The 18749-nt window shown below is 49.0% G+C and overlaps 2 protein-coding genes across 3 annotated transcripts; both read left to right on the top strand.

Moving 5' to 3' along the window:
- The first annotated feature begins 7033 nt into the window (after nt 1-7033).
- LOC132327348 (mitochondrial ribosome and complex I assembly factor AltMIEF1) lies at nt 7034-7443 on the top strand. The gene has a single exon (XM_059846478.1). The coding sequence runs from the start codon at nt 7224-7226 to the stop codon at nt 7434-7436; it is 213 nt and encodes a 70-aa protein (XP_059702461.1). The 5' UTR covers nt 7034-7223; the 3' UTR covers nt 7437-7443.
- Nucleotides 7444-7458: 15 nt separating this feature from the next.
- MIEF1 (mitochondrial elongation factor 1) lies at nt 7459-16948 on the top strand. 2 transcript variants are annotated; one of them, XM_059846476.1, is made up of 6 exons: nt 7478-7617; nt 8871-9019; nt 9158-9338; nt 11333-11595; nt 11994-12056; nt 12655-16948. In XM_059846476.1, exons 2-6 carry the CDS (start codon nt 8876-8878, stop codon nt 13459-13461), a joined length of 1458 nt encoding a protein of 485 aa, XP_059702459.1. In that variant the 5' UTR covers nt 7478-7617; nt 8871-8875; the 3' UTR covers nt 13462-16948. The 2 variants fall into 2 exon arrangements, with proteins under 2 accessions (XP_059702460.1, XP_059702459.1); XM_059846477.1 differs by lacking the exon at nt 11994-12056 and having other exon boundaries at nt 7459-7617.
- The last annotated feature ends 1801 nt before the right edge of the window (nt 16949-18749 follow it).

Below are 18749 nucleotides of genomic sequence, written 5' to 3' on the forward strand. Positions count from 1 at the left end.
AGCTCCAGTGAATTCCCTTGTTTTTCTTTCATCCATACCAGTCTAATGTTCTCAATTCTCCTTTTGTGGAAGGGTCTCATCAAACTAGAGGCTTGTGTTGTGCATTGCTGAATGCAATTCTGCTGCTTCCCTCTCTGGAACAAAGGGCGTGAAAGAAACCTGCCATTCAAAATCAGCAATTAAAATTTTCTATTTAGAATTTTTAGCATTCTTAGTGATCACTGTATTTTTATGCCTGAACAGGGGATAATCTAAAAATAGTTAATGACCAGCATGCCTGAAATTTCAATTTTTCAAGAGGGGAACTATAAGTTTGTAAGCACAGAGCAATGGCAAGTTAGTCAGACAGTTTAAGAAATTACTTTGACTAGGTCAAAGGTTCTCCCACATTATTTTTCTTGCCTCTAGCACAAAATCCTTACTGATTCTTATATTATTTTAAAAAGTAACATAAATGACATTTCTTTTTGTTTCTTGTGAAGTTTTAAAAGACCTTTTCCCCTGGAAAGCATGAGCTTCTGCTGCAGGAGCTTCAAGCGCCTCTGTGAGCAAGAAGGGTTGACTCTTGGACAAACCAGCCTGGGGTGGAGACCTTGATTTGCAGGAGCAGTGGGGAGCACATGGCCCCACCACAAGCCCCATTTACCGTGTCAGAGGGTCCCTCAACACACCAATGCAGTGTGCATCCTGGGTATGGATACAGAGCACTATATGGAATCAGCACAATATGGAATCAGGAGCCATCTGATGCCAAGCAATCCTGCGTGTTTTGCAGGATTTCAGTACCCCAGCAGGTGTTAGATGGGCTGATGCATCCTGGAGGAGCTCATGGAGGAGCGTGACCTGCCTGGAAGTCAGTGGTTTCTCCCAAGCTCTTGCTCTTTGTCATGGATGTCTGGCGCTCATCCTGGGCACTGTGCAACACTGCTCGGTGGGGAGGCTGGGAGGGACCCTCTGGCTCTGGCTCATGCAGGGATTGGCTCCAGCTGATTCCTTATTGATGCCTATCAGGCTAGCTGATAAAGGGATAGACATGCTGTTTCCAAACACCAGGGTGCTTGGAAACAAAGTGACTTCATTATAAACTTAAGACACCTTTCAGAAAGCTGGAAGGGGGATACCAGACCCCATTTTGCCTGCTGTTTGTTTTTGTTGCTGGGATACGTTTGTTCCCTGTGTGAGGACACGTTTTAATGTGCTGCTTAGCAGGGACAGTTAATTTTCAAGTATTAATCCAATTTTATATTACGCTTCTAAATCTCGCTGCTTTAGCGGCTCAGCTGGGGAAGCGGTGAGGTCTCGGCTGGCTGGCAGGCAGCCCGTGGAGCAGCCAGGGAGAGTCACCCCAGCCCTGGAGAGCGTCACCAGCAAATGGCTTCATGCTCACGTGCCCACAGCTGCAGGCACTGGCTGCCCTGCTTTCCAGAGCACTGCCACGGAGAGGATTTGGCCACGGCCCATGGCAGAGGGGAGGCATGTTCTGCTTCCTGACAGCAGTCTGTGTTCCTGAGGCTCCTGGGCATGCTGAAGGGAAACCTTCACCTGGGAGTGAGCTTTGCAGGGCTTTGCTCTGTCACTGCAAAACTGCCCCTTCTAGAGGAGGGGCTCCAGATCACTGGAGTGAGAAGCTGACATAAGGAATATAACCCATGGATGCTTGGCTGAGGAGCCTGGCTTGGGGCCAGGCTGCTGCAAGCTCTGCCTTTGAAGCTGCAGCAGGGACAAGCATATCAGCAAAAAGGTAAAGGATCAGCCCTCTTCAGCTAATGTTTGGGATGTTACTGTGTGCATCTCTGAGATCCCCAGACATTAACCTTTACTTGGAACTAAGGAGCATCTGGCAATCCCAACATTTTCAGCATTTCTGTGTGTGCTTATTTTTTTTAAGCAGTGAGAAGTGAAAATAGTCCTTACTGTCTTTTAAAATATATTACAGCTATGTAAGAATACAAATCTTTCAAGGCTGTATCTCTCCTCACCCTGCCAAATGAAACACAATATAAAACTCTATTGTTTTACTCTTGTGTTTCCTGTGCCTTATGGCTTGAACAATGGATCCTCTTGGCTGAAGTCCATCCCAGTAACGATTTAATTTGGGAACACACTTCACCTTTCTAAAAATAAGGAAAACTGAGAAGAAGAGCAAATAAGCTGTACTGAATAAAGATCCAAAATGACTTCTCCAGGATCTGAAATTAGAGAAAATATGTTATCCAAGGAATGCATAAAATAAAATAACATAAGCCTGCCTCTATGCAGCAAACTCTTTCCTGGCATTTTAGCCCTGTTCTACAGTCTGGACTTTTTCCAAAGAGAGAGCAACAAATCATCAGTTATATATATATATTTTTTTCCCCCTCAGACACTAAGAACCAGGCATACACACAAAAATAAAAGAATGTAGAAAACATCTACCCACTTCTTTTTGCTTTGCAGTGTTTTTAAAGCTTTTTATCTCAAACTGTTACCCAGAAGTGAATGTCAGACCGTGGCAAAACCAAAATCAGATAAATGGGACAAAAATAAATCTAATAAATCATCTGCCTGTGACTTACTTAGGCAAGGTGTGCAACTGGTGCCTTTGCTTAGAAAAAGAAGAGAAGCAGCAGGATAGAGGAGCCATGTCCTTCTCAGGTGGTCTGTATGTACATGGGACCAAACCATACCTGATGCTGGAGTCCAGGATACCCTTACACAAACCAAAATCCCATGGTCACGCAGAGAGCACCTCATCCCAGCACACAGCAGGCAAAGGAGCACAAGAAAGCCTGAGGTCAGCATGTGCAGCTCAGCTCAGGCAGGTGGTACCACCAGCTGCAAGCCCTCTGCTCTCTGCCGACACTTCCCCTGCAGAAAACAGGGGCTGTCCTAAGGATGCAAGATTGCAAGGACAACAGCACTCACAAAAGCGGAGTCTCTGAATGGCTGAGTAAACCTCCTGCAGCATGCAGCTGGTGCAAAGTGAAAAATGGGGTGGGGGAGGCCAGGGCATGGAATCTTACCAGTCAGAGAATAATGAGAAAAGTCCCCTACAAACCCAGCCATGGAGGAATTTGTTTGAAGAAACATGAGTCGTGCTGGGAATGGAGGTGGGCACAGACCAATTGTAAAAGTACTACAGAAGCAATTTCAATGTGTTAGGTAATAAAACGGAGCCTCCTCAGTGACTGTCAGTGCAGCCCCTCACGGGGACAGCAGCGCTGCTTCGCACAGGAGACCACTCGCTGCTGACGGTGTTTGCACTGCAGGGATGGAAGGCTGGGGGTGTGAAAAGCCCCACTTCAGCTGCAGCGAGGCTGGGACCTTCCCCTTTTTCCCCCTGTCAAAAACACACCCTGAGCATGGCTTCCCAGATCAGATATCTCCTGTCCCTACTAAAATGTGGGTTTCAGCTCTAAATCAGGGATGCTCCTTGAAAGGTGGCTGTGTACCAGTGGTCTCTCCTCCCTCACCACCTGTCTTCCCACATGCATTCAGCACCAAAGCTGCTGGGGCTTCAGGGAATGAAGCCCAGCGTGCCACCCTTGAGCCTCTGCCCCTCCTGGCTTGTCACAGCTGGAGAGCAGGATCTCAAATGCCATTAATCCTTTCAACTGCTCAACAAAAGTAAAGAAACAGAGCTGCAATTAGAAAGAGAGCTGTTGAACGGGGCTGAGACTGCCAAAAGGCCTCCTACGAGGTCCATTTACTAGAAGATACTAAAGATATTAAGCTCAAGCTCAGATACCATTGGTGGGTCACTATCCATCTTCCCCCTTGCAGTTCAGAACTGCTTTCTGGCTCCTCTAAGGGACCAGCCTTCTGCTCCCAAGCACAGTTTGTTTCCCATCCCTGCACAACCCCTCCAAGATGCCATTTGCAGCTCTGAGGCTCACATTCACCTCCCTGCTGCCCAGGGAGGGTTTGCTGGCTGGTGACAGGCAGCACAGGCATGTCTCCCTGGCTGGGAATGGTCCTGCCCTTGCAGAATAGGTGGTGGGAAGCCCTGGGCATGGCACTTGGCTCCCAGGAGCAGAGGCTGCCAGCTGGGCTCAGGGGCAGCCATCTGCTGGTTTTTGTGGCCATCAAAGCCTGTGGCAGTGGCTGTCTGAGTCGGAGGACTGGCTGCAAGCATGAGAAGACCAGCAGAGGAGCGGCAGCTCCAGAGACCCCCAAGGAGGTGGGGGACAGGAGGGGACGCCTTAGTCTCATTCCAGGTAACAGCACAGGTTACTGTGCCCTGTCACACATGCTGCCTTTGAAATTTCAAGCTCACTTGGTCATTTCGAGAAACAAAGGTTGTTATTGTTCTCCAGGAGCACACCAGAGGTCTGCTCCCTCCTCTCTGCTTGCACCTGGCCCTGTCAGGGCAAGTAATAAATCCCTTTTGTACAGGGATACAGGCTGGAATCACAGGGGGAACCCCATTCCCAGTGAGTCCATGGGCAACAGGGTTCTGCAGGCAATGGAGCCCTGGGGCCCTTGGGGCAGCATAAGACTTTGGGGTGCTGGGTGGGTCCCACCAGCTGCGTGCAGCGGGTCAGCAGAGTTTGGGAAAACCTGGAGACAGGGGATCCTGCTTCTCTGTCTCCAGGCAGAGTTCAAAGGTACAACCCCCCAGCGTGTCACCAGAGGCCGGGCACTCGCACAGCACCTGCAGCAGGTCAGCCACGAGCTGCTCGGCCCTGGCGCTCGCCCTCCTCCTTGCAAGAGAGAAGGGGCAGGCTGAGGTCCCTGCCCCGCAATGCAGGCGTGGGCAGCGCCGATGGGGCAGCAGGCACAGTGAGTGACGTCCCCACAGGGGCTGGGGCACTTGGAGACGCTGCACAGGATGGGTGGAGGAGCTCTCAACGCACACACGCAGCTGCTGGCGAGGGGCCCGGGAGCTGCCAGCCAGTCTGGGGGAAAGAACTGAGAGAAACACCAAAACAGGCACAAGCCAAGGGGCAGGGCTGGGGAGGGGGCGCTTATGGAGGTGGCACTCCTTGGCTGCCATGGCAGGAGGGCAGCAGGGAAGTCCATCCCTGCCCGGCCTGAGCCGGCAGATCCCATTGATAGTGCACCAGGGCTTTGCCACATGCAGCTGCTCAAGTTTTGATCCAGACTTGAGCATTTTGGGGACTGGGCAGATCAGCACACCTGCCCAGGGCTGACAGAGCCCGCTTGTGAGAAGGGAAGTACTTCTGAGGATTAACAACCCAAGGAGGAGGCAGGAAGCTGGGAGGAAGGGTCGAAGATCAATTTTCATTCTGGCAGCAGGTTAAAGAGTAGGGAATGTGAACGCTGCCTCTGAGGTCTTGGATAGCCCAGTATATGAACTGATGATCTGGAAATAAAGATGAGCAATATACCGAACATTCTTAAAAGTTGACTCAAAGCTATTGACTATTGAGGAGATAAAAAAGGACCGAGTAAAACGCAAATGTGGCAAATGGGGAACACCACATATTTGCCAAGGATCAACTGGATATGTGCAAGGTCAGAAGAGGGGAAACAAATTGCACATAAGAATTACAACCCTCCAGATGTTCTCTAGCAACCCAAGAAATAATATGGATGTCACATAAACCCTGGCTCTGAGAGTAGCTGCAAGTTTAAAAAAAAGCATACACAAAATATTAGCATGCAGAAGGAAGAAGGAGGGAATAATATGGCAAATATGATAATGCTATTATGTAAATGACTAGCACAGCCTCTCTGGGAATACTGTCTGCAGTTCAAGTAAGCCCTTCTCAGAAAGGGCTGATTAGGGGCATGGCAAATTCGCTCACAGAGAGATCAAAACGATTGGGGTTGTTTATCTCAGAAAGGAAATGAACAAGAGGAGATTGGCACGGAGTGAGCCAGTCCAGAGCTTCTGTTTTTCTTCCTGTTTAGTTCTATCACTGTCATATCTGGTGTCGCTGAGAACTGTGTGAAGTGATGTGGCTCTCCTCTGTTACACACCATTTGCTCCTTCTCTCACCCTCCCTTCCAGGGGAGGCACAGCACATTATGTTTTATATTTAAGTAGGACCTGGGGAGGAGGAGGTGGCTAAGGAGAAATATATATGCCCCAGAGACGCCTCATAGTAGAGAAGGTGAGAATGGAAAAGTGGGATTTACACCTGGACAGTGGAGCAAAAAGTCCTGGCTTTGGGAGTCTCCTTCCATCAGCTCAGGCAGACAGACCTCAGAGAGGCTGCCAGCTACTGCCCTTCTCCTAGAGCCTTGAGGCTTCCAGACCAAGCCCTGGTCTCTGGGGGTTCCTTGGAGATAAAGAAAAAGAGCTTGAATTTGGTAAATTATTTTGTAAAAAGCATCCCAGAAGTCAGAAGTACCTTAGGATGCAGCATTGACGCACTGCTCTCTTCCAGGGGAGGGTCAGGTTGGACATTAGGGGAAATTCCTTTGCAGAAAGGGCGATTAGACATTAGGGATGGGCTGCCAGGGAGTTGGTGGAGTCACCGTCCCGGGGGTGTTTAAGGAAAGACTGGACGTGGCACTGGGTGCCATGTGGTTGACAAGGTGTTGTTCAGCCAGAACCTGGACTCCCTGCCCTCAGAGGTCTTCTCCAGCTTAACGGAATCTGCGATTCCGTGACCGTGGCGCACGGCAGACACGCTGCCTCTCGGCGCCGGCAGCCCAGCGCGCTGTGCTGCAGCACACGGAGCCCCACACGGCACACGGAGCCGCGGCCAGCGGGAGCCGCACACGGCACACGGAGCCGCGGCCAGCGGGAGCCCCACACGGCACACGGAGCCCCGGCCAGAGGGAGCCCCACAGGGCACACGAAGCCCCGGCCAGCGAGAGCATCCCGGGCTGCCGGGGTGGGCCGGGCGCGGGCAGCTCCCCTCCCGGCCGCCAGGGGGCGGCAGCGCCGCGCCGCCGCCACCGCCTCAGGCCGGCGCGGCTCGCTGCCCGCGGGGCCGACGCTGCCATTGGCGGGCGCGGGGGCGCGGCCCGGAAGCGGAAGCCCGGCGCTGCCGAGTGACCCCGGGAGCGGCCGGGAGCGGCCCGGAGCGGCCCCGCGCGCAGCCCGGTGAGAGCGGGGCGGCCGCGCTCCTCCCGCGGGGCTGCAGCGGCCCCCGCGCCCCGGCCCGGCCGTTACCCCGCGCCGTTGGACAGGCGGCCCCGGCACCGAGCGGGGCCTGTCGCGGGCAGGCGGCGGCCGGCGGGTCTCTCGGGAAGGGAGAAGCTGACCCGGATCCCGCCCTCGGTCACTCCTCTGCCGGTTGCCCGCCCGCGCCGCACAGCTGTCCCCCATGGCCGCGTGGTCCCGGGAGGCGGTGCTGACTCTGTACCGGGCTCTGCTGCGCCGCGGCCGCGGCCTGCGCTACACCGACCGGGATTTCTACCTGGCCTCCATCCGCCGCGAGTTCCGCCGGAACCAGGGGCTGCAGCGGCTGGAGGACAAGGAAAGGCAGCTGGAGAAGGGGCAGGCTTTCCTGCAGAGCAGGCTCGGGGGCCTGGTCTAGCCATTCCCTGTAGCTGCCACCGGTCCCACGTACCTCCCTCTTCTTTCCAAAATCCCCTCGCCAGCCAGAAGAGATGATTAACACTCACTACCCACCACTTTCTTGAAGAAGTCCTGAAGGTGCTTCCACAGGCACACCAGGAGGGCTCTCCTGTTCTCTTCACAAATGCATTAGGTCACAGGTAGGTCATCTGCAATGATATAACCGTGTTCTTCATGGTGCTGTTACAGTGAGCTTTGCAAAAGTGTGGGGTTTTTTCTGCTTGGGGATGACGAGTGTATTCTTGGTTCATCCATGCAAGAACATTCCCGCTAACTTGCCTTTGGAAAAAACAAAGGGCAGTTTTCAACCACTCCAGTCAGGCAGGCAGGCTCAGAGCCTTGGACACTGACTCAGAAAACAGACCTAAAGTCATAGTGCAGGAGTTTCTTGGTGTTTTCATGTAGGTTCACTGGGGATCCCCCTATGGCTAGAGTGATGGTAAAGTGTGTTTTACAGGATCACAGAATCATTGAAGTTGGAAAAGGCCTCTGAGATCATTGAGTCCTATCTTTGATATCCACCTTGTAACTAGAACATGGCACTGCCTGTCACATCCAAGTTAAACACCCCCAGGGATGGTGACTCCATCACCTCACTGGGCAGCCCATTCCCATGTCTAATCACTCATTCTGTGAGGAAATTCCTTCTGATGTCCAGCTTGAGCCTTCACTGGCACAGCTTGAGGCCATGTTGGCCTGAGAGACTCTTTAAAATTAAATCTCAAGGTCAGGTTAAATGGAAATTTGAGGACACAAAAGTACACATGTAAGAAAATATTCATGTCAGTGTTTTACATTATTTGTCTGAGTCAAACTCACCAGCCTTGAGGGCAGGAATAAATATCAAATGAAGGCAAGGGAGCTGTTCCTTTTATGATCTGTTGCGGTCTCTGCTGTTGATTCTTGGGTGTCTTTGAAGTATCTGGGATTGGACACTGTTCAGAAATTAATCTATGAATGGAAGTTCTGAGACTGCCTGTCAGTTCCTGGGGAAGATTCCACTTCCTGCCAGACAGTTGACCAACCCTGTATTGCCTTGTCTGTGAGCAAGCACAAATTATGAGAAAAATATGTGACTAGTTAGAAGGTTTGCTTAATATGCAGGATTTTATTGCAAAACACTGTGGAATTAACTTCTACTTTCTTTCCTTAAACCTATTAAATTATTACAAACCTCACCTCAAATTCGGATGTGTTCCCTCAGGCATTGCTTGGTCAGTACTGTCCGGGCACTGCTGGGAACAAGCAGCAGTTTGAGGGAACATAAGTAGAGGGGGTGCAGGGTTGGGTGGTCCCTTCCTGTGGTAAAACGCGGGGGCAGCAGCGGTGTGAGGTGTGGGAGGAGAGGGTGAACCGTGGTTTTGTGCCGCTGTGTAACTCTCGCTCCTCGCAGGTGAGATGGCAGGCGCTGGGCAGCGCAGAGGGAAGAAGGATGACAACGGCATCGGCACCGCCATCGACTTCGTGCTGGCCAACGCGCGGCTGGTGCTGGGCGTGGGCGGCGCCGCCATGCTGGGCATCGCCACGCTGGCTGTCAAGCGGGTGAGCGGGACAGGGAGTGAGGGAGTGAGGCAGTGCCACAGCCGGCACCGGGCACGGCTCCGCCAGCGGCGTGCTGGCAGTGGCCTGGGTACAATGCCAGCATTGGGCCCTCGGTGACACAAACTCTTCCCGGTTTAGATGTACGACCGCGCAATCAGTGCTCCCAGCAGCCCCACTCGCTTGAGCCAGTCGGGAAAGAGAAGCTGGGAAGAGCCAAACTGGCTGGGCTCCTCCTCACGCCTGCTGACCCAGGACATGAAGACCAGCCTCAGCCGCTCCCTGCAGACCCTTCCCACTGATCCTTCAGCTCCAGACACTGGTAAGAGGCATGGTCATCCTCCTGCATCACAGAGTCATCCAGGCCTATAAACCCTGCATTTGTTTAAGGGAATGCAGAGGAAGGAAATACCCTGTCTGGCCTGGGATTTTTATGCTTTTTTTTTAAGCAGGTCCATTGGTAACTTCAAGAATCAGAACTGACATTGGGAACTAGTCAGTAATGGTCATCTATTTGCACTCCTCATTCCTCTCATGACTTCATGGTGTTAAGCTTTATTCTCCCTAATTTTTGCTGTTTCAATCTGAATATCTAATCTTTCCTGATAGAAAGCTATTCCATTAGTTTCAAGCCCTCTGCTGCCTTTCTTCGGGTCCTTCCAGTTTGCTTGCATCTTTTTAGGGGGAGAGTATTCGAGCTGTGAATGTACTAGGAGTTTATAACAGTATTTCCTGTATTATTGCTACCGTTTTCCAAATGATTTCTGGATCGACGTTTCCCTATTTGGTGCTGCTTATCACTGTGTTTCTCTTCAATAGTCTATAGGAAGTGTCTATAGTTTCCTTTCTGGGTGGGATAATCAGTAATTTAGAATCCAACTATGTTTTGTTACGTGTGGTTGGTTCTTTGTTCTCAATGGTTTTACTTTCTGTCCCCGATCACTCATTTCAGGAGATTTATACTTGGCGACTTAAACTAAAAATCAGAATCAAGCTATTAACTTGATTTCCAGATTATTTTAAAGGAAGTTGTCTTTGGGATGGCAATAGTTTTTCTGCTGAGGAAGCATTAAAAACTAGACAGCTGTGTTAAATGGGGTCTAGACAATTTGGTTGGAGTCCGCAAGCATAAAAACATTGATGATGGTGTCTTAAATTCTTCAATTAGAAGTAAATTAAAACTCAGTATGGAAAAATAATTTTTTTTCATAAATAGGCAATGAAATCGACTTCCCTATGGTTTAGTACATTATTTCCTTTGCATGAAAAAAGCTCAGATCTGTCCAAAAGAACCCAGTGGGACAAGAGACAGCAGCTGCTGAGGCTAGGATAGATGGCTTTGTGTACAGCTTGGTCAGCCATTCCTCATGTGCTCTGTGGCCAAATCATCAAACAAAAATTGGTAACAGCCAATTGCTTTAATGGGGCCACTGACTTGGGGATTTCTCCTGCGCCCCTTAGGTGTCACAGCCCTTCCAAAGTTCTTTTAGATCTGTAATTCCCCTTTAATTCTCATTGTTAATTTCTGAAACTCTTCGTCCATGTTAAGAGAAATCTGAAATGGATGGGAAGCACTGATTTTTTTCTTTGGGAAACCAGTCAGAAACAAAGGAACTCAGAGAATCTGTGCAGGTCAGTCATTGTTTAGTAATGCAGATGCAATGCAAACCTTGCTTTGTTGCGTTGTGCCTTCTGAGTGGGCTCTCTGCTCTTTTTGCAGTGAAGGTTTCAGTGGGGGTATCACTGGAGCTATGATGGCCTGAGCTGGGATGGCCCCAGGATCTGTCAGTTCATCATCCTAATAACTGTGCTGATCACACTCCCAACAATTATTTCATTTCCAGGTGGCACAGTCTTCTCTGATCTCATATGCTAGTCAGGACTGGGTTTTGCTGGTAATTTGTAATAATCTGTTTCAGTGGTAAAAACTCAAAGAGATCATGGTGGTTGCTCAAAAGTGTTTTATTCACTGATCTGGCATCACACTGAAAGCTTTTGAACTGGTAACAGTACTGAATTTTTGATGAAATTGAGCTGAGATATTGCCCACGTAGCCATTTAAATTACATCCTTGTACACAATATTAGTCTGGCTAAATTTCAAATCTAGTAACTTGTTTTCATCCATTTTGATGCTCTTACTAGTATGTTTTGAAGTTCCTCAGCACGTCCCTTTGGAGTGGTAGCTATGTAAAGCCTGCAAAATGTCTGCCAAGGGCTTTTTGAGACCCGCAGTTCCGCGCTGCAGATTCTGTTCTTCGCGATGCTTCGCAGTGAAATCAGCTGCAACCTCAACAGTTTTCCTTCTGTCTTGCAGAGTTCTTTCGACCCCCAAAGCCTAAGCCATCTGTCAAGAGGAGTCAGGTGGAGCTGAAGAAGTCCCGCCTTCGCCTGTCCCTGCAGGAGAAGCTGCTGGCGTACTACCGGCGGCGGGTGGCGATCCCAGCGGACGAGCAGGCTCGGGCCAAGCAGGCGGCCGTGGATATCTGCGCGGAGCTGCGCAGCTTCCTGCGCGCCAAGCTGCCCGACATGCCCCTGCGGGACATGTACCTCAGCGGCAGCCTCTACGACGACCTGCAGGTAACTCCTGGGCTCCTTGGTCAGGAGGCTGACCACGCAGGGGCCTTTCAGGCTTCCCTGATGGCGCTGCTGGCTCAGCACAGCATTCCTCAGTAATACGGCCCCTGGTGTTGCCTTTCCCACTGTGGAGCCAGGCGTTGATTTCCACAGTGCTGTTTGAACAGGCATGACCAGGCTGCCCTGTCATTGTCTGCAAAGCCTTTGCTTTTTTGTTTTGTCCTTCTTTGTTTCCCCTCTGTCTCTTCTTTTAGTTGTGTTTTTCTTGCTGTTTCTCTGGTGCATGTCTGTTTTCTCTCCATCCCTCTGTAACCATCCAAATACATTCCCTTAGAATTCCCATGTATTCATGTAGGTCCTTCCTACCCTTTATTTATTTTTTTTTTTTTAATGCATGACAGACCTGGATTGGACAGCAGTCCCTGCTGCAATATCTCCCTGATGGCAAGATGCCCATGGCTATAGTGAGTGATTCAGAGGCACACTTCTTTGTTTGAGTCAGATCTCTAGAATGGAGCATGGAATGTCCAGTGAAACTTAGACCTGGGGTCTTAATCACATTGAATGAAAAGGGATCTTTAACGACCTTTTTCCAAACAATGTGGCAGACCAGGTGAGGGCAGTGTACCTAGCTGTAGCATTGGATTACTAAACCATGGCAACGGAAGCTTGTCAAGAAACTTAATACTCTGTCTCCTGTTTAAATTGTCATGTGGTGTTGCCGTGCCCTAGGCCAGCTGCACCTCACAACCAAGGAGCAGAATTAAAGCAATATGTGGCAGAATGATTCATCTATATGCAGTCTGTGTCAGGTCTTTAAATAGTACATACCACGTAAGCACTAGCTTCAGCTATACCTTGGAATTACCCACTGACGGCTGGAAATAGTCCTTCAGAATGCCTTTTAACAAAGGGAGGCTGGGAATCCCACGCAGAGAGGAGAGTGAGACAGCTGAGTCCTTATTCCAGGTTCCTTTGGACAGAAGGCTATCTAAAGGTGATGAATAAAATGAATGTGGAGAGAGAAAGCTTATTCTTACTGTCTTTTCTCTCTTGTGAAAGGTAGTGACAGCTGACCACATCCAGCTCATTGTACCTCTCATGCTGGAGCAGAACCTGTGGTCGTGTATCCCCGGAGAGGACACTATCATGAACATTCCTGGCTTCTACTTGGTGCGTCGAGAAAACCCAGAGTACTTTCCTCGCGGGAGCAGCTACTGGGACCGCTGTGTGGTGGGAGGTTACCTTTCCCCCAAAACTGTAGCAGAGACCTTTGAAAAAGTTGTATCTGGGTCCATCAACTGGCCAGCAATCGGGAGTCTCTTGGACTATGTGATCCGTCCAGCGGCTCCCCCAGCAGATTTGACTCTGGAAGTCCAGTATGATGCAGATCGGCATCTTTTTATTGACTTTCTACCATCCCTGACACTGGGGGACATCGTCCTCGTTGCCAAACCTCACCGACTGGCCCAGAATGACAACTTGTGGCGACTGAGCCTGCGGCCAGCAGAAACGGCTCGCCTCCGCGCCCTGGACCAGGGGGATTCTGGCTGCCGCTGCTTGTGCCTCAAGATCTTCAAAGCAGTGTGCAAGTTAAACCCAGCTCTGGGACACCTCACTGCCAGCCAGCTCACTAATGTCATCCTGCACCTCTCCCAGGAGGAGTCTGACTGGTCCCAGGACATGCTGGCTGACCGCTTCTTGCAGGCACTGAAGGGGCTGATCCGCTACTTGGAGGCAGGTGTCCTCCCTAGTGCCCTGAACCCCAAGGTGAACTTGTTTTCAGAGCTCACCCCTGAAGAAGTGGATGAGTTGGGCTACACCCTCTACAGCTCTCTGTCGGAGCCAGAGGTCTTGCTGCAGACATAATGGGGCCTTACCTAGGGAAGTGTCGATAGGGTTTAGCCAATGCAGACTTTGATTACTGCAAATTATGTCTCTTCCACTTCTCCCTGTCTCCCTCTCTCTCTCTCTTCACCACTCCCCCCTTTTGGTTCATTAGTAATTCCTGCTTTGGAGTTGGTGCTCCCACTGAATTTCTTGGTGCTACTGGTCCATTTCCACCATCTCTGCCCCAACAGGTACCCATTGGCTAGGGAAGAGAGGCTTAAACTGCAGCTCTGAGATCTTCGCATAAATTCTGCTGAGTTTTAAGTGTCTACCAAAAAAATAAACCAAACTATGCACTTCTTTCTTCTGTAGTATACTTACTGCAGCAAACCCTTTTTGGTCTGAAGAAGGTGGAACTGGGCTGGTAAATCCAGTGATGATTTTAGCAGACTTGCACTGAGGTTGTTTAATTTCCTCCAACCTGATTTTGCCCTATGTTTCTTTTCCTCTGCTGTCCTACACTGTCTCACTTTTCTTTCTTTTACATCCTTTTGGCCCAGTCATGCAGGGCAGACTGAGTGAGATATTTTGGATAGGGTTCTTTTTGTATTTCTGAGTGGATAATGATTACACTGGCAATATTGAGGGCTGTAGAGCTTGAAATTGGAGAATCCCCGCAGCTCCTGCTCCCATGGAGCCTTCTCATCCTTTGCAAGCTGGGTTCAGGATTAAGGGCCAAAATTTGTCCAGTCTGCTGCAACACAACATCCAGTACAGGCAATTCTTGTTGAAGATGTCATGGGGAGGAAGGAACCTTTGTGGTCTGGCTGTGTGATGAAGCTGAAGGAGCAGAGCTTGCTGTTCCTGCCTAGCCAGATCTGCTGGGAATGGCCTCAGGAGTGGAGAACAAGGCAGCTCTTCAGTTGTCTCTGGCCTAGAGGAAGAGAGGGTGATTATAGGGGAGGGGTGGGAGACACACATGGGAATGGGGATTTTTTTTTTTTTTTTTTTTTGTCTTTTCCCCCTAGAGCTTATGGCTGTTTTGGTTTACTAGAGGTGGAAACAAGACTGCATGCCTCAAAGGGCTTTGGAATAAGCACACACAAGCCAGATTCTCACCAGCTCTAAAGGATGTGAAGGTGATAGAACTGAACTGGTGACATCAGCAAGGTTCTGTCCCATACAGTGCTATTAGGGTACATATACAAAGCTGGCATTTAGGGATAAATTAGCTTTGCCATCTGCTCTGTGTGCTTTAGTCTCCTCCCCAGAACTGAGGCTGTCCATCCCCTTCCTCATTCCCACGTGTTGACTTTCCAGTGCTCCCATTTTACAAATACTCTTAGAAAGCTGGTGAGGGCACACCTTCCCATTCCATCTGTTTGGACCTGTTGGCAGTGCACTTCTGCTCACTCCTGTCTATGGCTGCTCTCAGGCTGTAGACTCTATACTCTGCATTAAGCCACCTGCTGTCTTAAAAAAGTGGGAGAGAAGGTGTCCCCCCAAGTGTGGAGCTCTGTGTGTATCTCAAAAGACCAACATAAGTATTGTTTCAGAAACATGTTTGCCGTTTCCCTGCTTCAGGAGCTTTTTTCAGCCTTGCTGTCCAGCCTCCTTAGCCAGTGGAGAGGAGTACTCTAGCAGCAGGGTTTGGAGGGAGCAGGAATCCTTTTTTCCTTTTCTCCTCCCTTCCTCTCAGGACTTCCCCCGTCTTTGACAGAGGAGTTTCAAGGTGAATTTCAGGAGTGGAAGCACAGAGGGAAGTCCTTCACCCTGGGTTTTTTTAGAGGCAGTGCTGGTGAGGTGAGGGAGGGAGCAATTTCTTGGACAATCCGTCCATTTTAGCCAGTGTGTCGGATAGCATTCTGTATACAGTGATAAAGCAACATTGCATTTTAAATTATTTAATCCTTAGGGTACTGGTGTTTTCTAGACTGCCAGATGTGTACTTTGGAGTCTGTGTGTGTATATAAAGTCTATAGTCTATCAAAGGTTAACAGGAATCCCATTTGTATGACTTTGTGTTTTGTAAGTTTTGCAGCAGTCAGTGTTTTTCAGCTGTTGATTGCTCTTCACTCTGGTTCCCAGAGTTTTTCCCTCTTCCTTCCCTTGCTCCCCACTGCCTTTCTGATGTCAGCCTTTCTACCCTAAAAGCAAACAGATGAGACTTGGAGCCTATAGGCTACTGGGGGGAATTCCCCTTGTTTTTAATTACTTGAAGGTCAACAAAAATATTAAAATATCTGGGTTGTCAGGAGTTCCCCCAAAGCTCATTTCTTCAGTGTGATGTCACCCCTCACTTGGTGCTGACTCCAGTACTGTGGTCTTCACATTTTAACAGCAGCGTGGTTGGCAATGATTAAAACTCTAGATACAAAAAAGAAAACGTGAGCTATGACTTGGGAACAGTTGTCACATACATATCTGTATATATGATTTTTTACATGAATGCTTTTACTTCTTCCTGACAACCTAATGAATTAATATTTTATGGCCATTTTTTGCTGCTATTGAGCTCAATTTGTGTATCAAATGGAGACTGAAGCTGCCTTTTTGCCCTTTTTGTAGACTCTGCTCCACTTCACTTGCATCAACCATCTCCATCATTTCTTCCCTTCACTTTTGCCCTCCTCTGAGCTAGCCATGAGCCTGTTCTCAGGAGGCAAATGGTCACTTCCTACAGGCAGCCGCCACAGCAGGCAATAGCTGCCCTGGCAGTGGCAGTCTTGACAAAGGCCAAAGATGTGATGGGTCACAGGGACACTGCAACTAGGAATATTTTAAGAGCAGGGTCGGGTATAAGAGGCTATAGAAGCAGGGAAGAAGGTGTAGGGAAAGTATGCAGGAAACAACCACTAGTGCTGCACCCAGCCTTTGGGTCAGACAGAATGTTGCAGAGTCTTTCAAACTGGCACCTTGCAGTATTAAATGCAGTACATATGTTGATGTACAGCCTGGAGGGCTGGCTTACCTGCAGGTGGGCTACTTCCTGGTCAAATCTGTAGCACAGAGCAAGAGAACCTAAAGCTGAATGTGAAAAGGGCAGCTCCAGGCCGCCTTCCTGGCAGAGCAGCTCAGACAGATTGATTGTAAGAGGCCCAGGGCATGCGTTGGGCTGGTGGCTGCCTCAGCTCCAAGAATGTCTCCCTGTGTTCTGCTCTAGCTTAGCTCACACAAGCTTCCCATGAGATTGTCGTCTTATTCCCTGTAACCACAGGGTGAGGACCAACTTGCTCAGCTGTGGGTTTCACTGCTGCTGAGTTCCACTGCTAATCTTTCAAGTCAGATGGATTTCTTTTCTCGTGTTTAAAAGCAATTATGGAAACATAAGAGGCTGCTTTCTGCCCCCTGGCAAGCTGCCATCAGGGCCCTCATTCTTAGCATGTGGGCACGAAGTGAGAAGTGAAGAGATGATGCCTCATCTCTCCCAGGCCTGGAGGCTGTGGATTTGCAAAGGGGAAAGTCCAAGTGCATGATCTGTGACAGAGTGTGTGGAATTCTGAAATAAAATTACTTTCCACAGTAACCTGCTTGTCTCTGGCATGTTTGTAAACAAAGGAACATCTCTCTCTGCTTTCATCTCACTGCATCACCTTCATGCTGGTATAATTCTACACCACACCAGTGCTTGGGGACTGACTTGCCCCTTGGTGATTCACTTGCTTTCCTTTTGCAGCTCTGGGCACTCAGCACTTTGCAGCTTGTCTTGGGGGAGCAATCAGCTCGGCACAGCAGCGTCCTGCCCCTGGCAGCTTTCACACCGGTCACAAGATGATGCGTAATTGTGGTGCTGAGCCTCTCCTCTCCCCGGCAGTCTGCGTGTCCAGACGGGCACCTGCTTTTCATGTGGCTCCCCAGACTTCAGAGGCTTCCGTGCTTCTGGAATATTAAACTTTCCTGTGCGGGCTCCCCCACCCTTGTTCAGTCACACCCTGGTTTTTGTGTGCCAGGCCTCTCCCCTCCCAAGTGCTCTCTTATCCAGGCATCAGCCTTGAGGCAGCAAGGAAGCTGCTTTGCCAGGGGCTCGTGTCTGGCATGGTGAAGTTCTTTACAGTAGGATCCCGTTTTATGTGTCTGCTTGGGAAGGTGGAGTGGAAATGTTGGATGTCAAATAACGTGTGAAGTCATGCTGCTTTTGATGGGTCCCAGGCTTCTTAATTCTTGGAAGACAGGCTACAGTGGCAACATTGTCCTGTAAGACTTGTCTTAATGAGGACTCTGTAATTAACTGTTTTAGAGGGTATTTTGTGATACAAAGGGAGTCGACATCTCCAACTTTTTTTCTAATATCCCTTGCCTGCGTTGCTTTGCTTTTTTTTCCCCTTTAATCTGTTCTGTAGAAACAGATCAGATGAGATCAAGCACATTTCATGCCATACAGAGTCTTACAGGAGCAGCTAAAATAAGCCGCTCTGTGAAATCTGTGACAGGCATTATCCCCTCAAGTTAAAGCCCCTGGAATGCCTGGAGCCTGCAATACATGGTTAATAGATGCAGCGGTTTGCCCCTGTGCATAAAAGCTGTCCTGGCATGAATAGGGAGGAAAGATCAAAAGATAAGTGTCTGTTTAATGTAAAGAAGAAATAATTGAGGGGAGTGATGATAATTATTGCAAGTATGGAAAAAGTTGCTACAAAGAAGAAGAGCACAAGTAATTCTCCAGGCTGCAAAGACTTAGAATCTCTTTTGTTCTTAGCCTAAGGAACAACACCCTAGGAGGAAAGTGAATTTTGGAACAAGCGAAATATTTTGCCCACTTTGTTATATAACCACAGTTCTGTCCCGGATATTAATGTAGCTGAGTTTCCATTTTACTTATTTACTTCTGCATCTCTTAATTTTAAAAATAAATACATAAATGTTGGCCTATTTTTTATCTAATCTTAAACTGGGGAAGAAAGGATGACTGAACCCCAAATCTGAGATTATCATGCTAAACTGTTGAACTGCATTAATAATGTTTCTTTTTTTGTTCCCAAATACTTGCATACATGTTTTTTTAAGGTTTATTTTAATATTCTAAACTTTAGAAAAGCTGCAGACAGCTGCTGCTTTTTAAATTTAGTCTCATATTAAAAAAAAAAATAAGCATCTCTTCCAACTTTTAGTTTCATAGAAAAAAAGAGGAGCCTCTTCCAAATGAGGAAATTTTCTTCCAGGTAAGATATGTTTGCTCACTACCCTGCACTATTCAATGGCTCCAGCATGGCTCACTGAATCTGGGACTGGATCTTGAAATGTGGGGCTTTACCCACAGATGCAGCAAGGAAGAAATGGGAGCTTCTACCTCCTACCAGTGAAACCCAGTATTGGCTTCCAGCCCCAGG

This window comes from Haemorhous mexicanus, chromosome 5, assembly GCF_027477595.1.
Source record: "Haemorhous mexicanus isolate bHaeMex1 chromosome 5, bHaeMex1.pri, whole genome shotgun sequence".
Taxonomy (NCBI): domain Eukaryota; kingdom Metazoa; phylum Chordata; class Aves; order Passeriformes; family Fringillidae; genus Haemorhous; species Haemorhous mexicanus.

Bases quoted from the DNA above. Each gene is read 5' to 3' on its own strand.
- LOC132327348 (XM_059846478.1), top strand. From the start codon at position 7,224: ATGGCCGCGTGGTCCCGGGAGGCGGTGCTGACTCTGTACCGGGCTCTG.
- MIEF1 (XM_059846476.1), top strand. From the start codon at position 8,876: ATGGCAGGCGCTGGGCAGCGCAGAGGGAAGAAGGATGACAACGGCATC. The intron at 9,020-9,157 runs GTGAGCGGGACA...TTCCCGGTTTAG, and splicing joins CCACGCTGGCTGTCAAGCGG to ATGTACGACCGCGCAATCAG. The intron at 12,057-12,654 runs GTGAGTGATTCA...CTCTTGTGAAAG, and splicing joins GCAAGATGCCCATGGCTATA to GTAGTGACAGCTGACCACAT.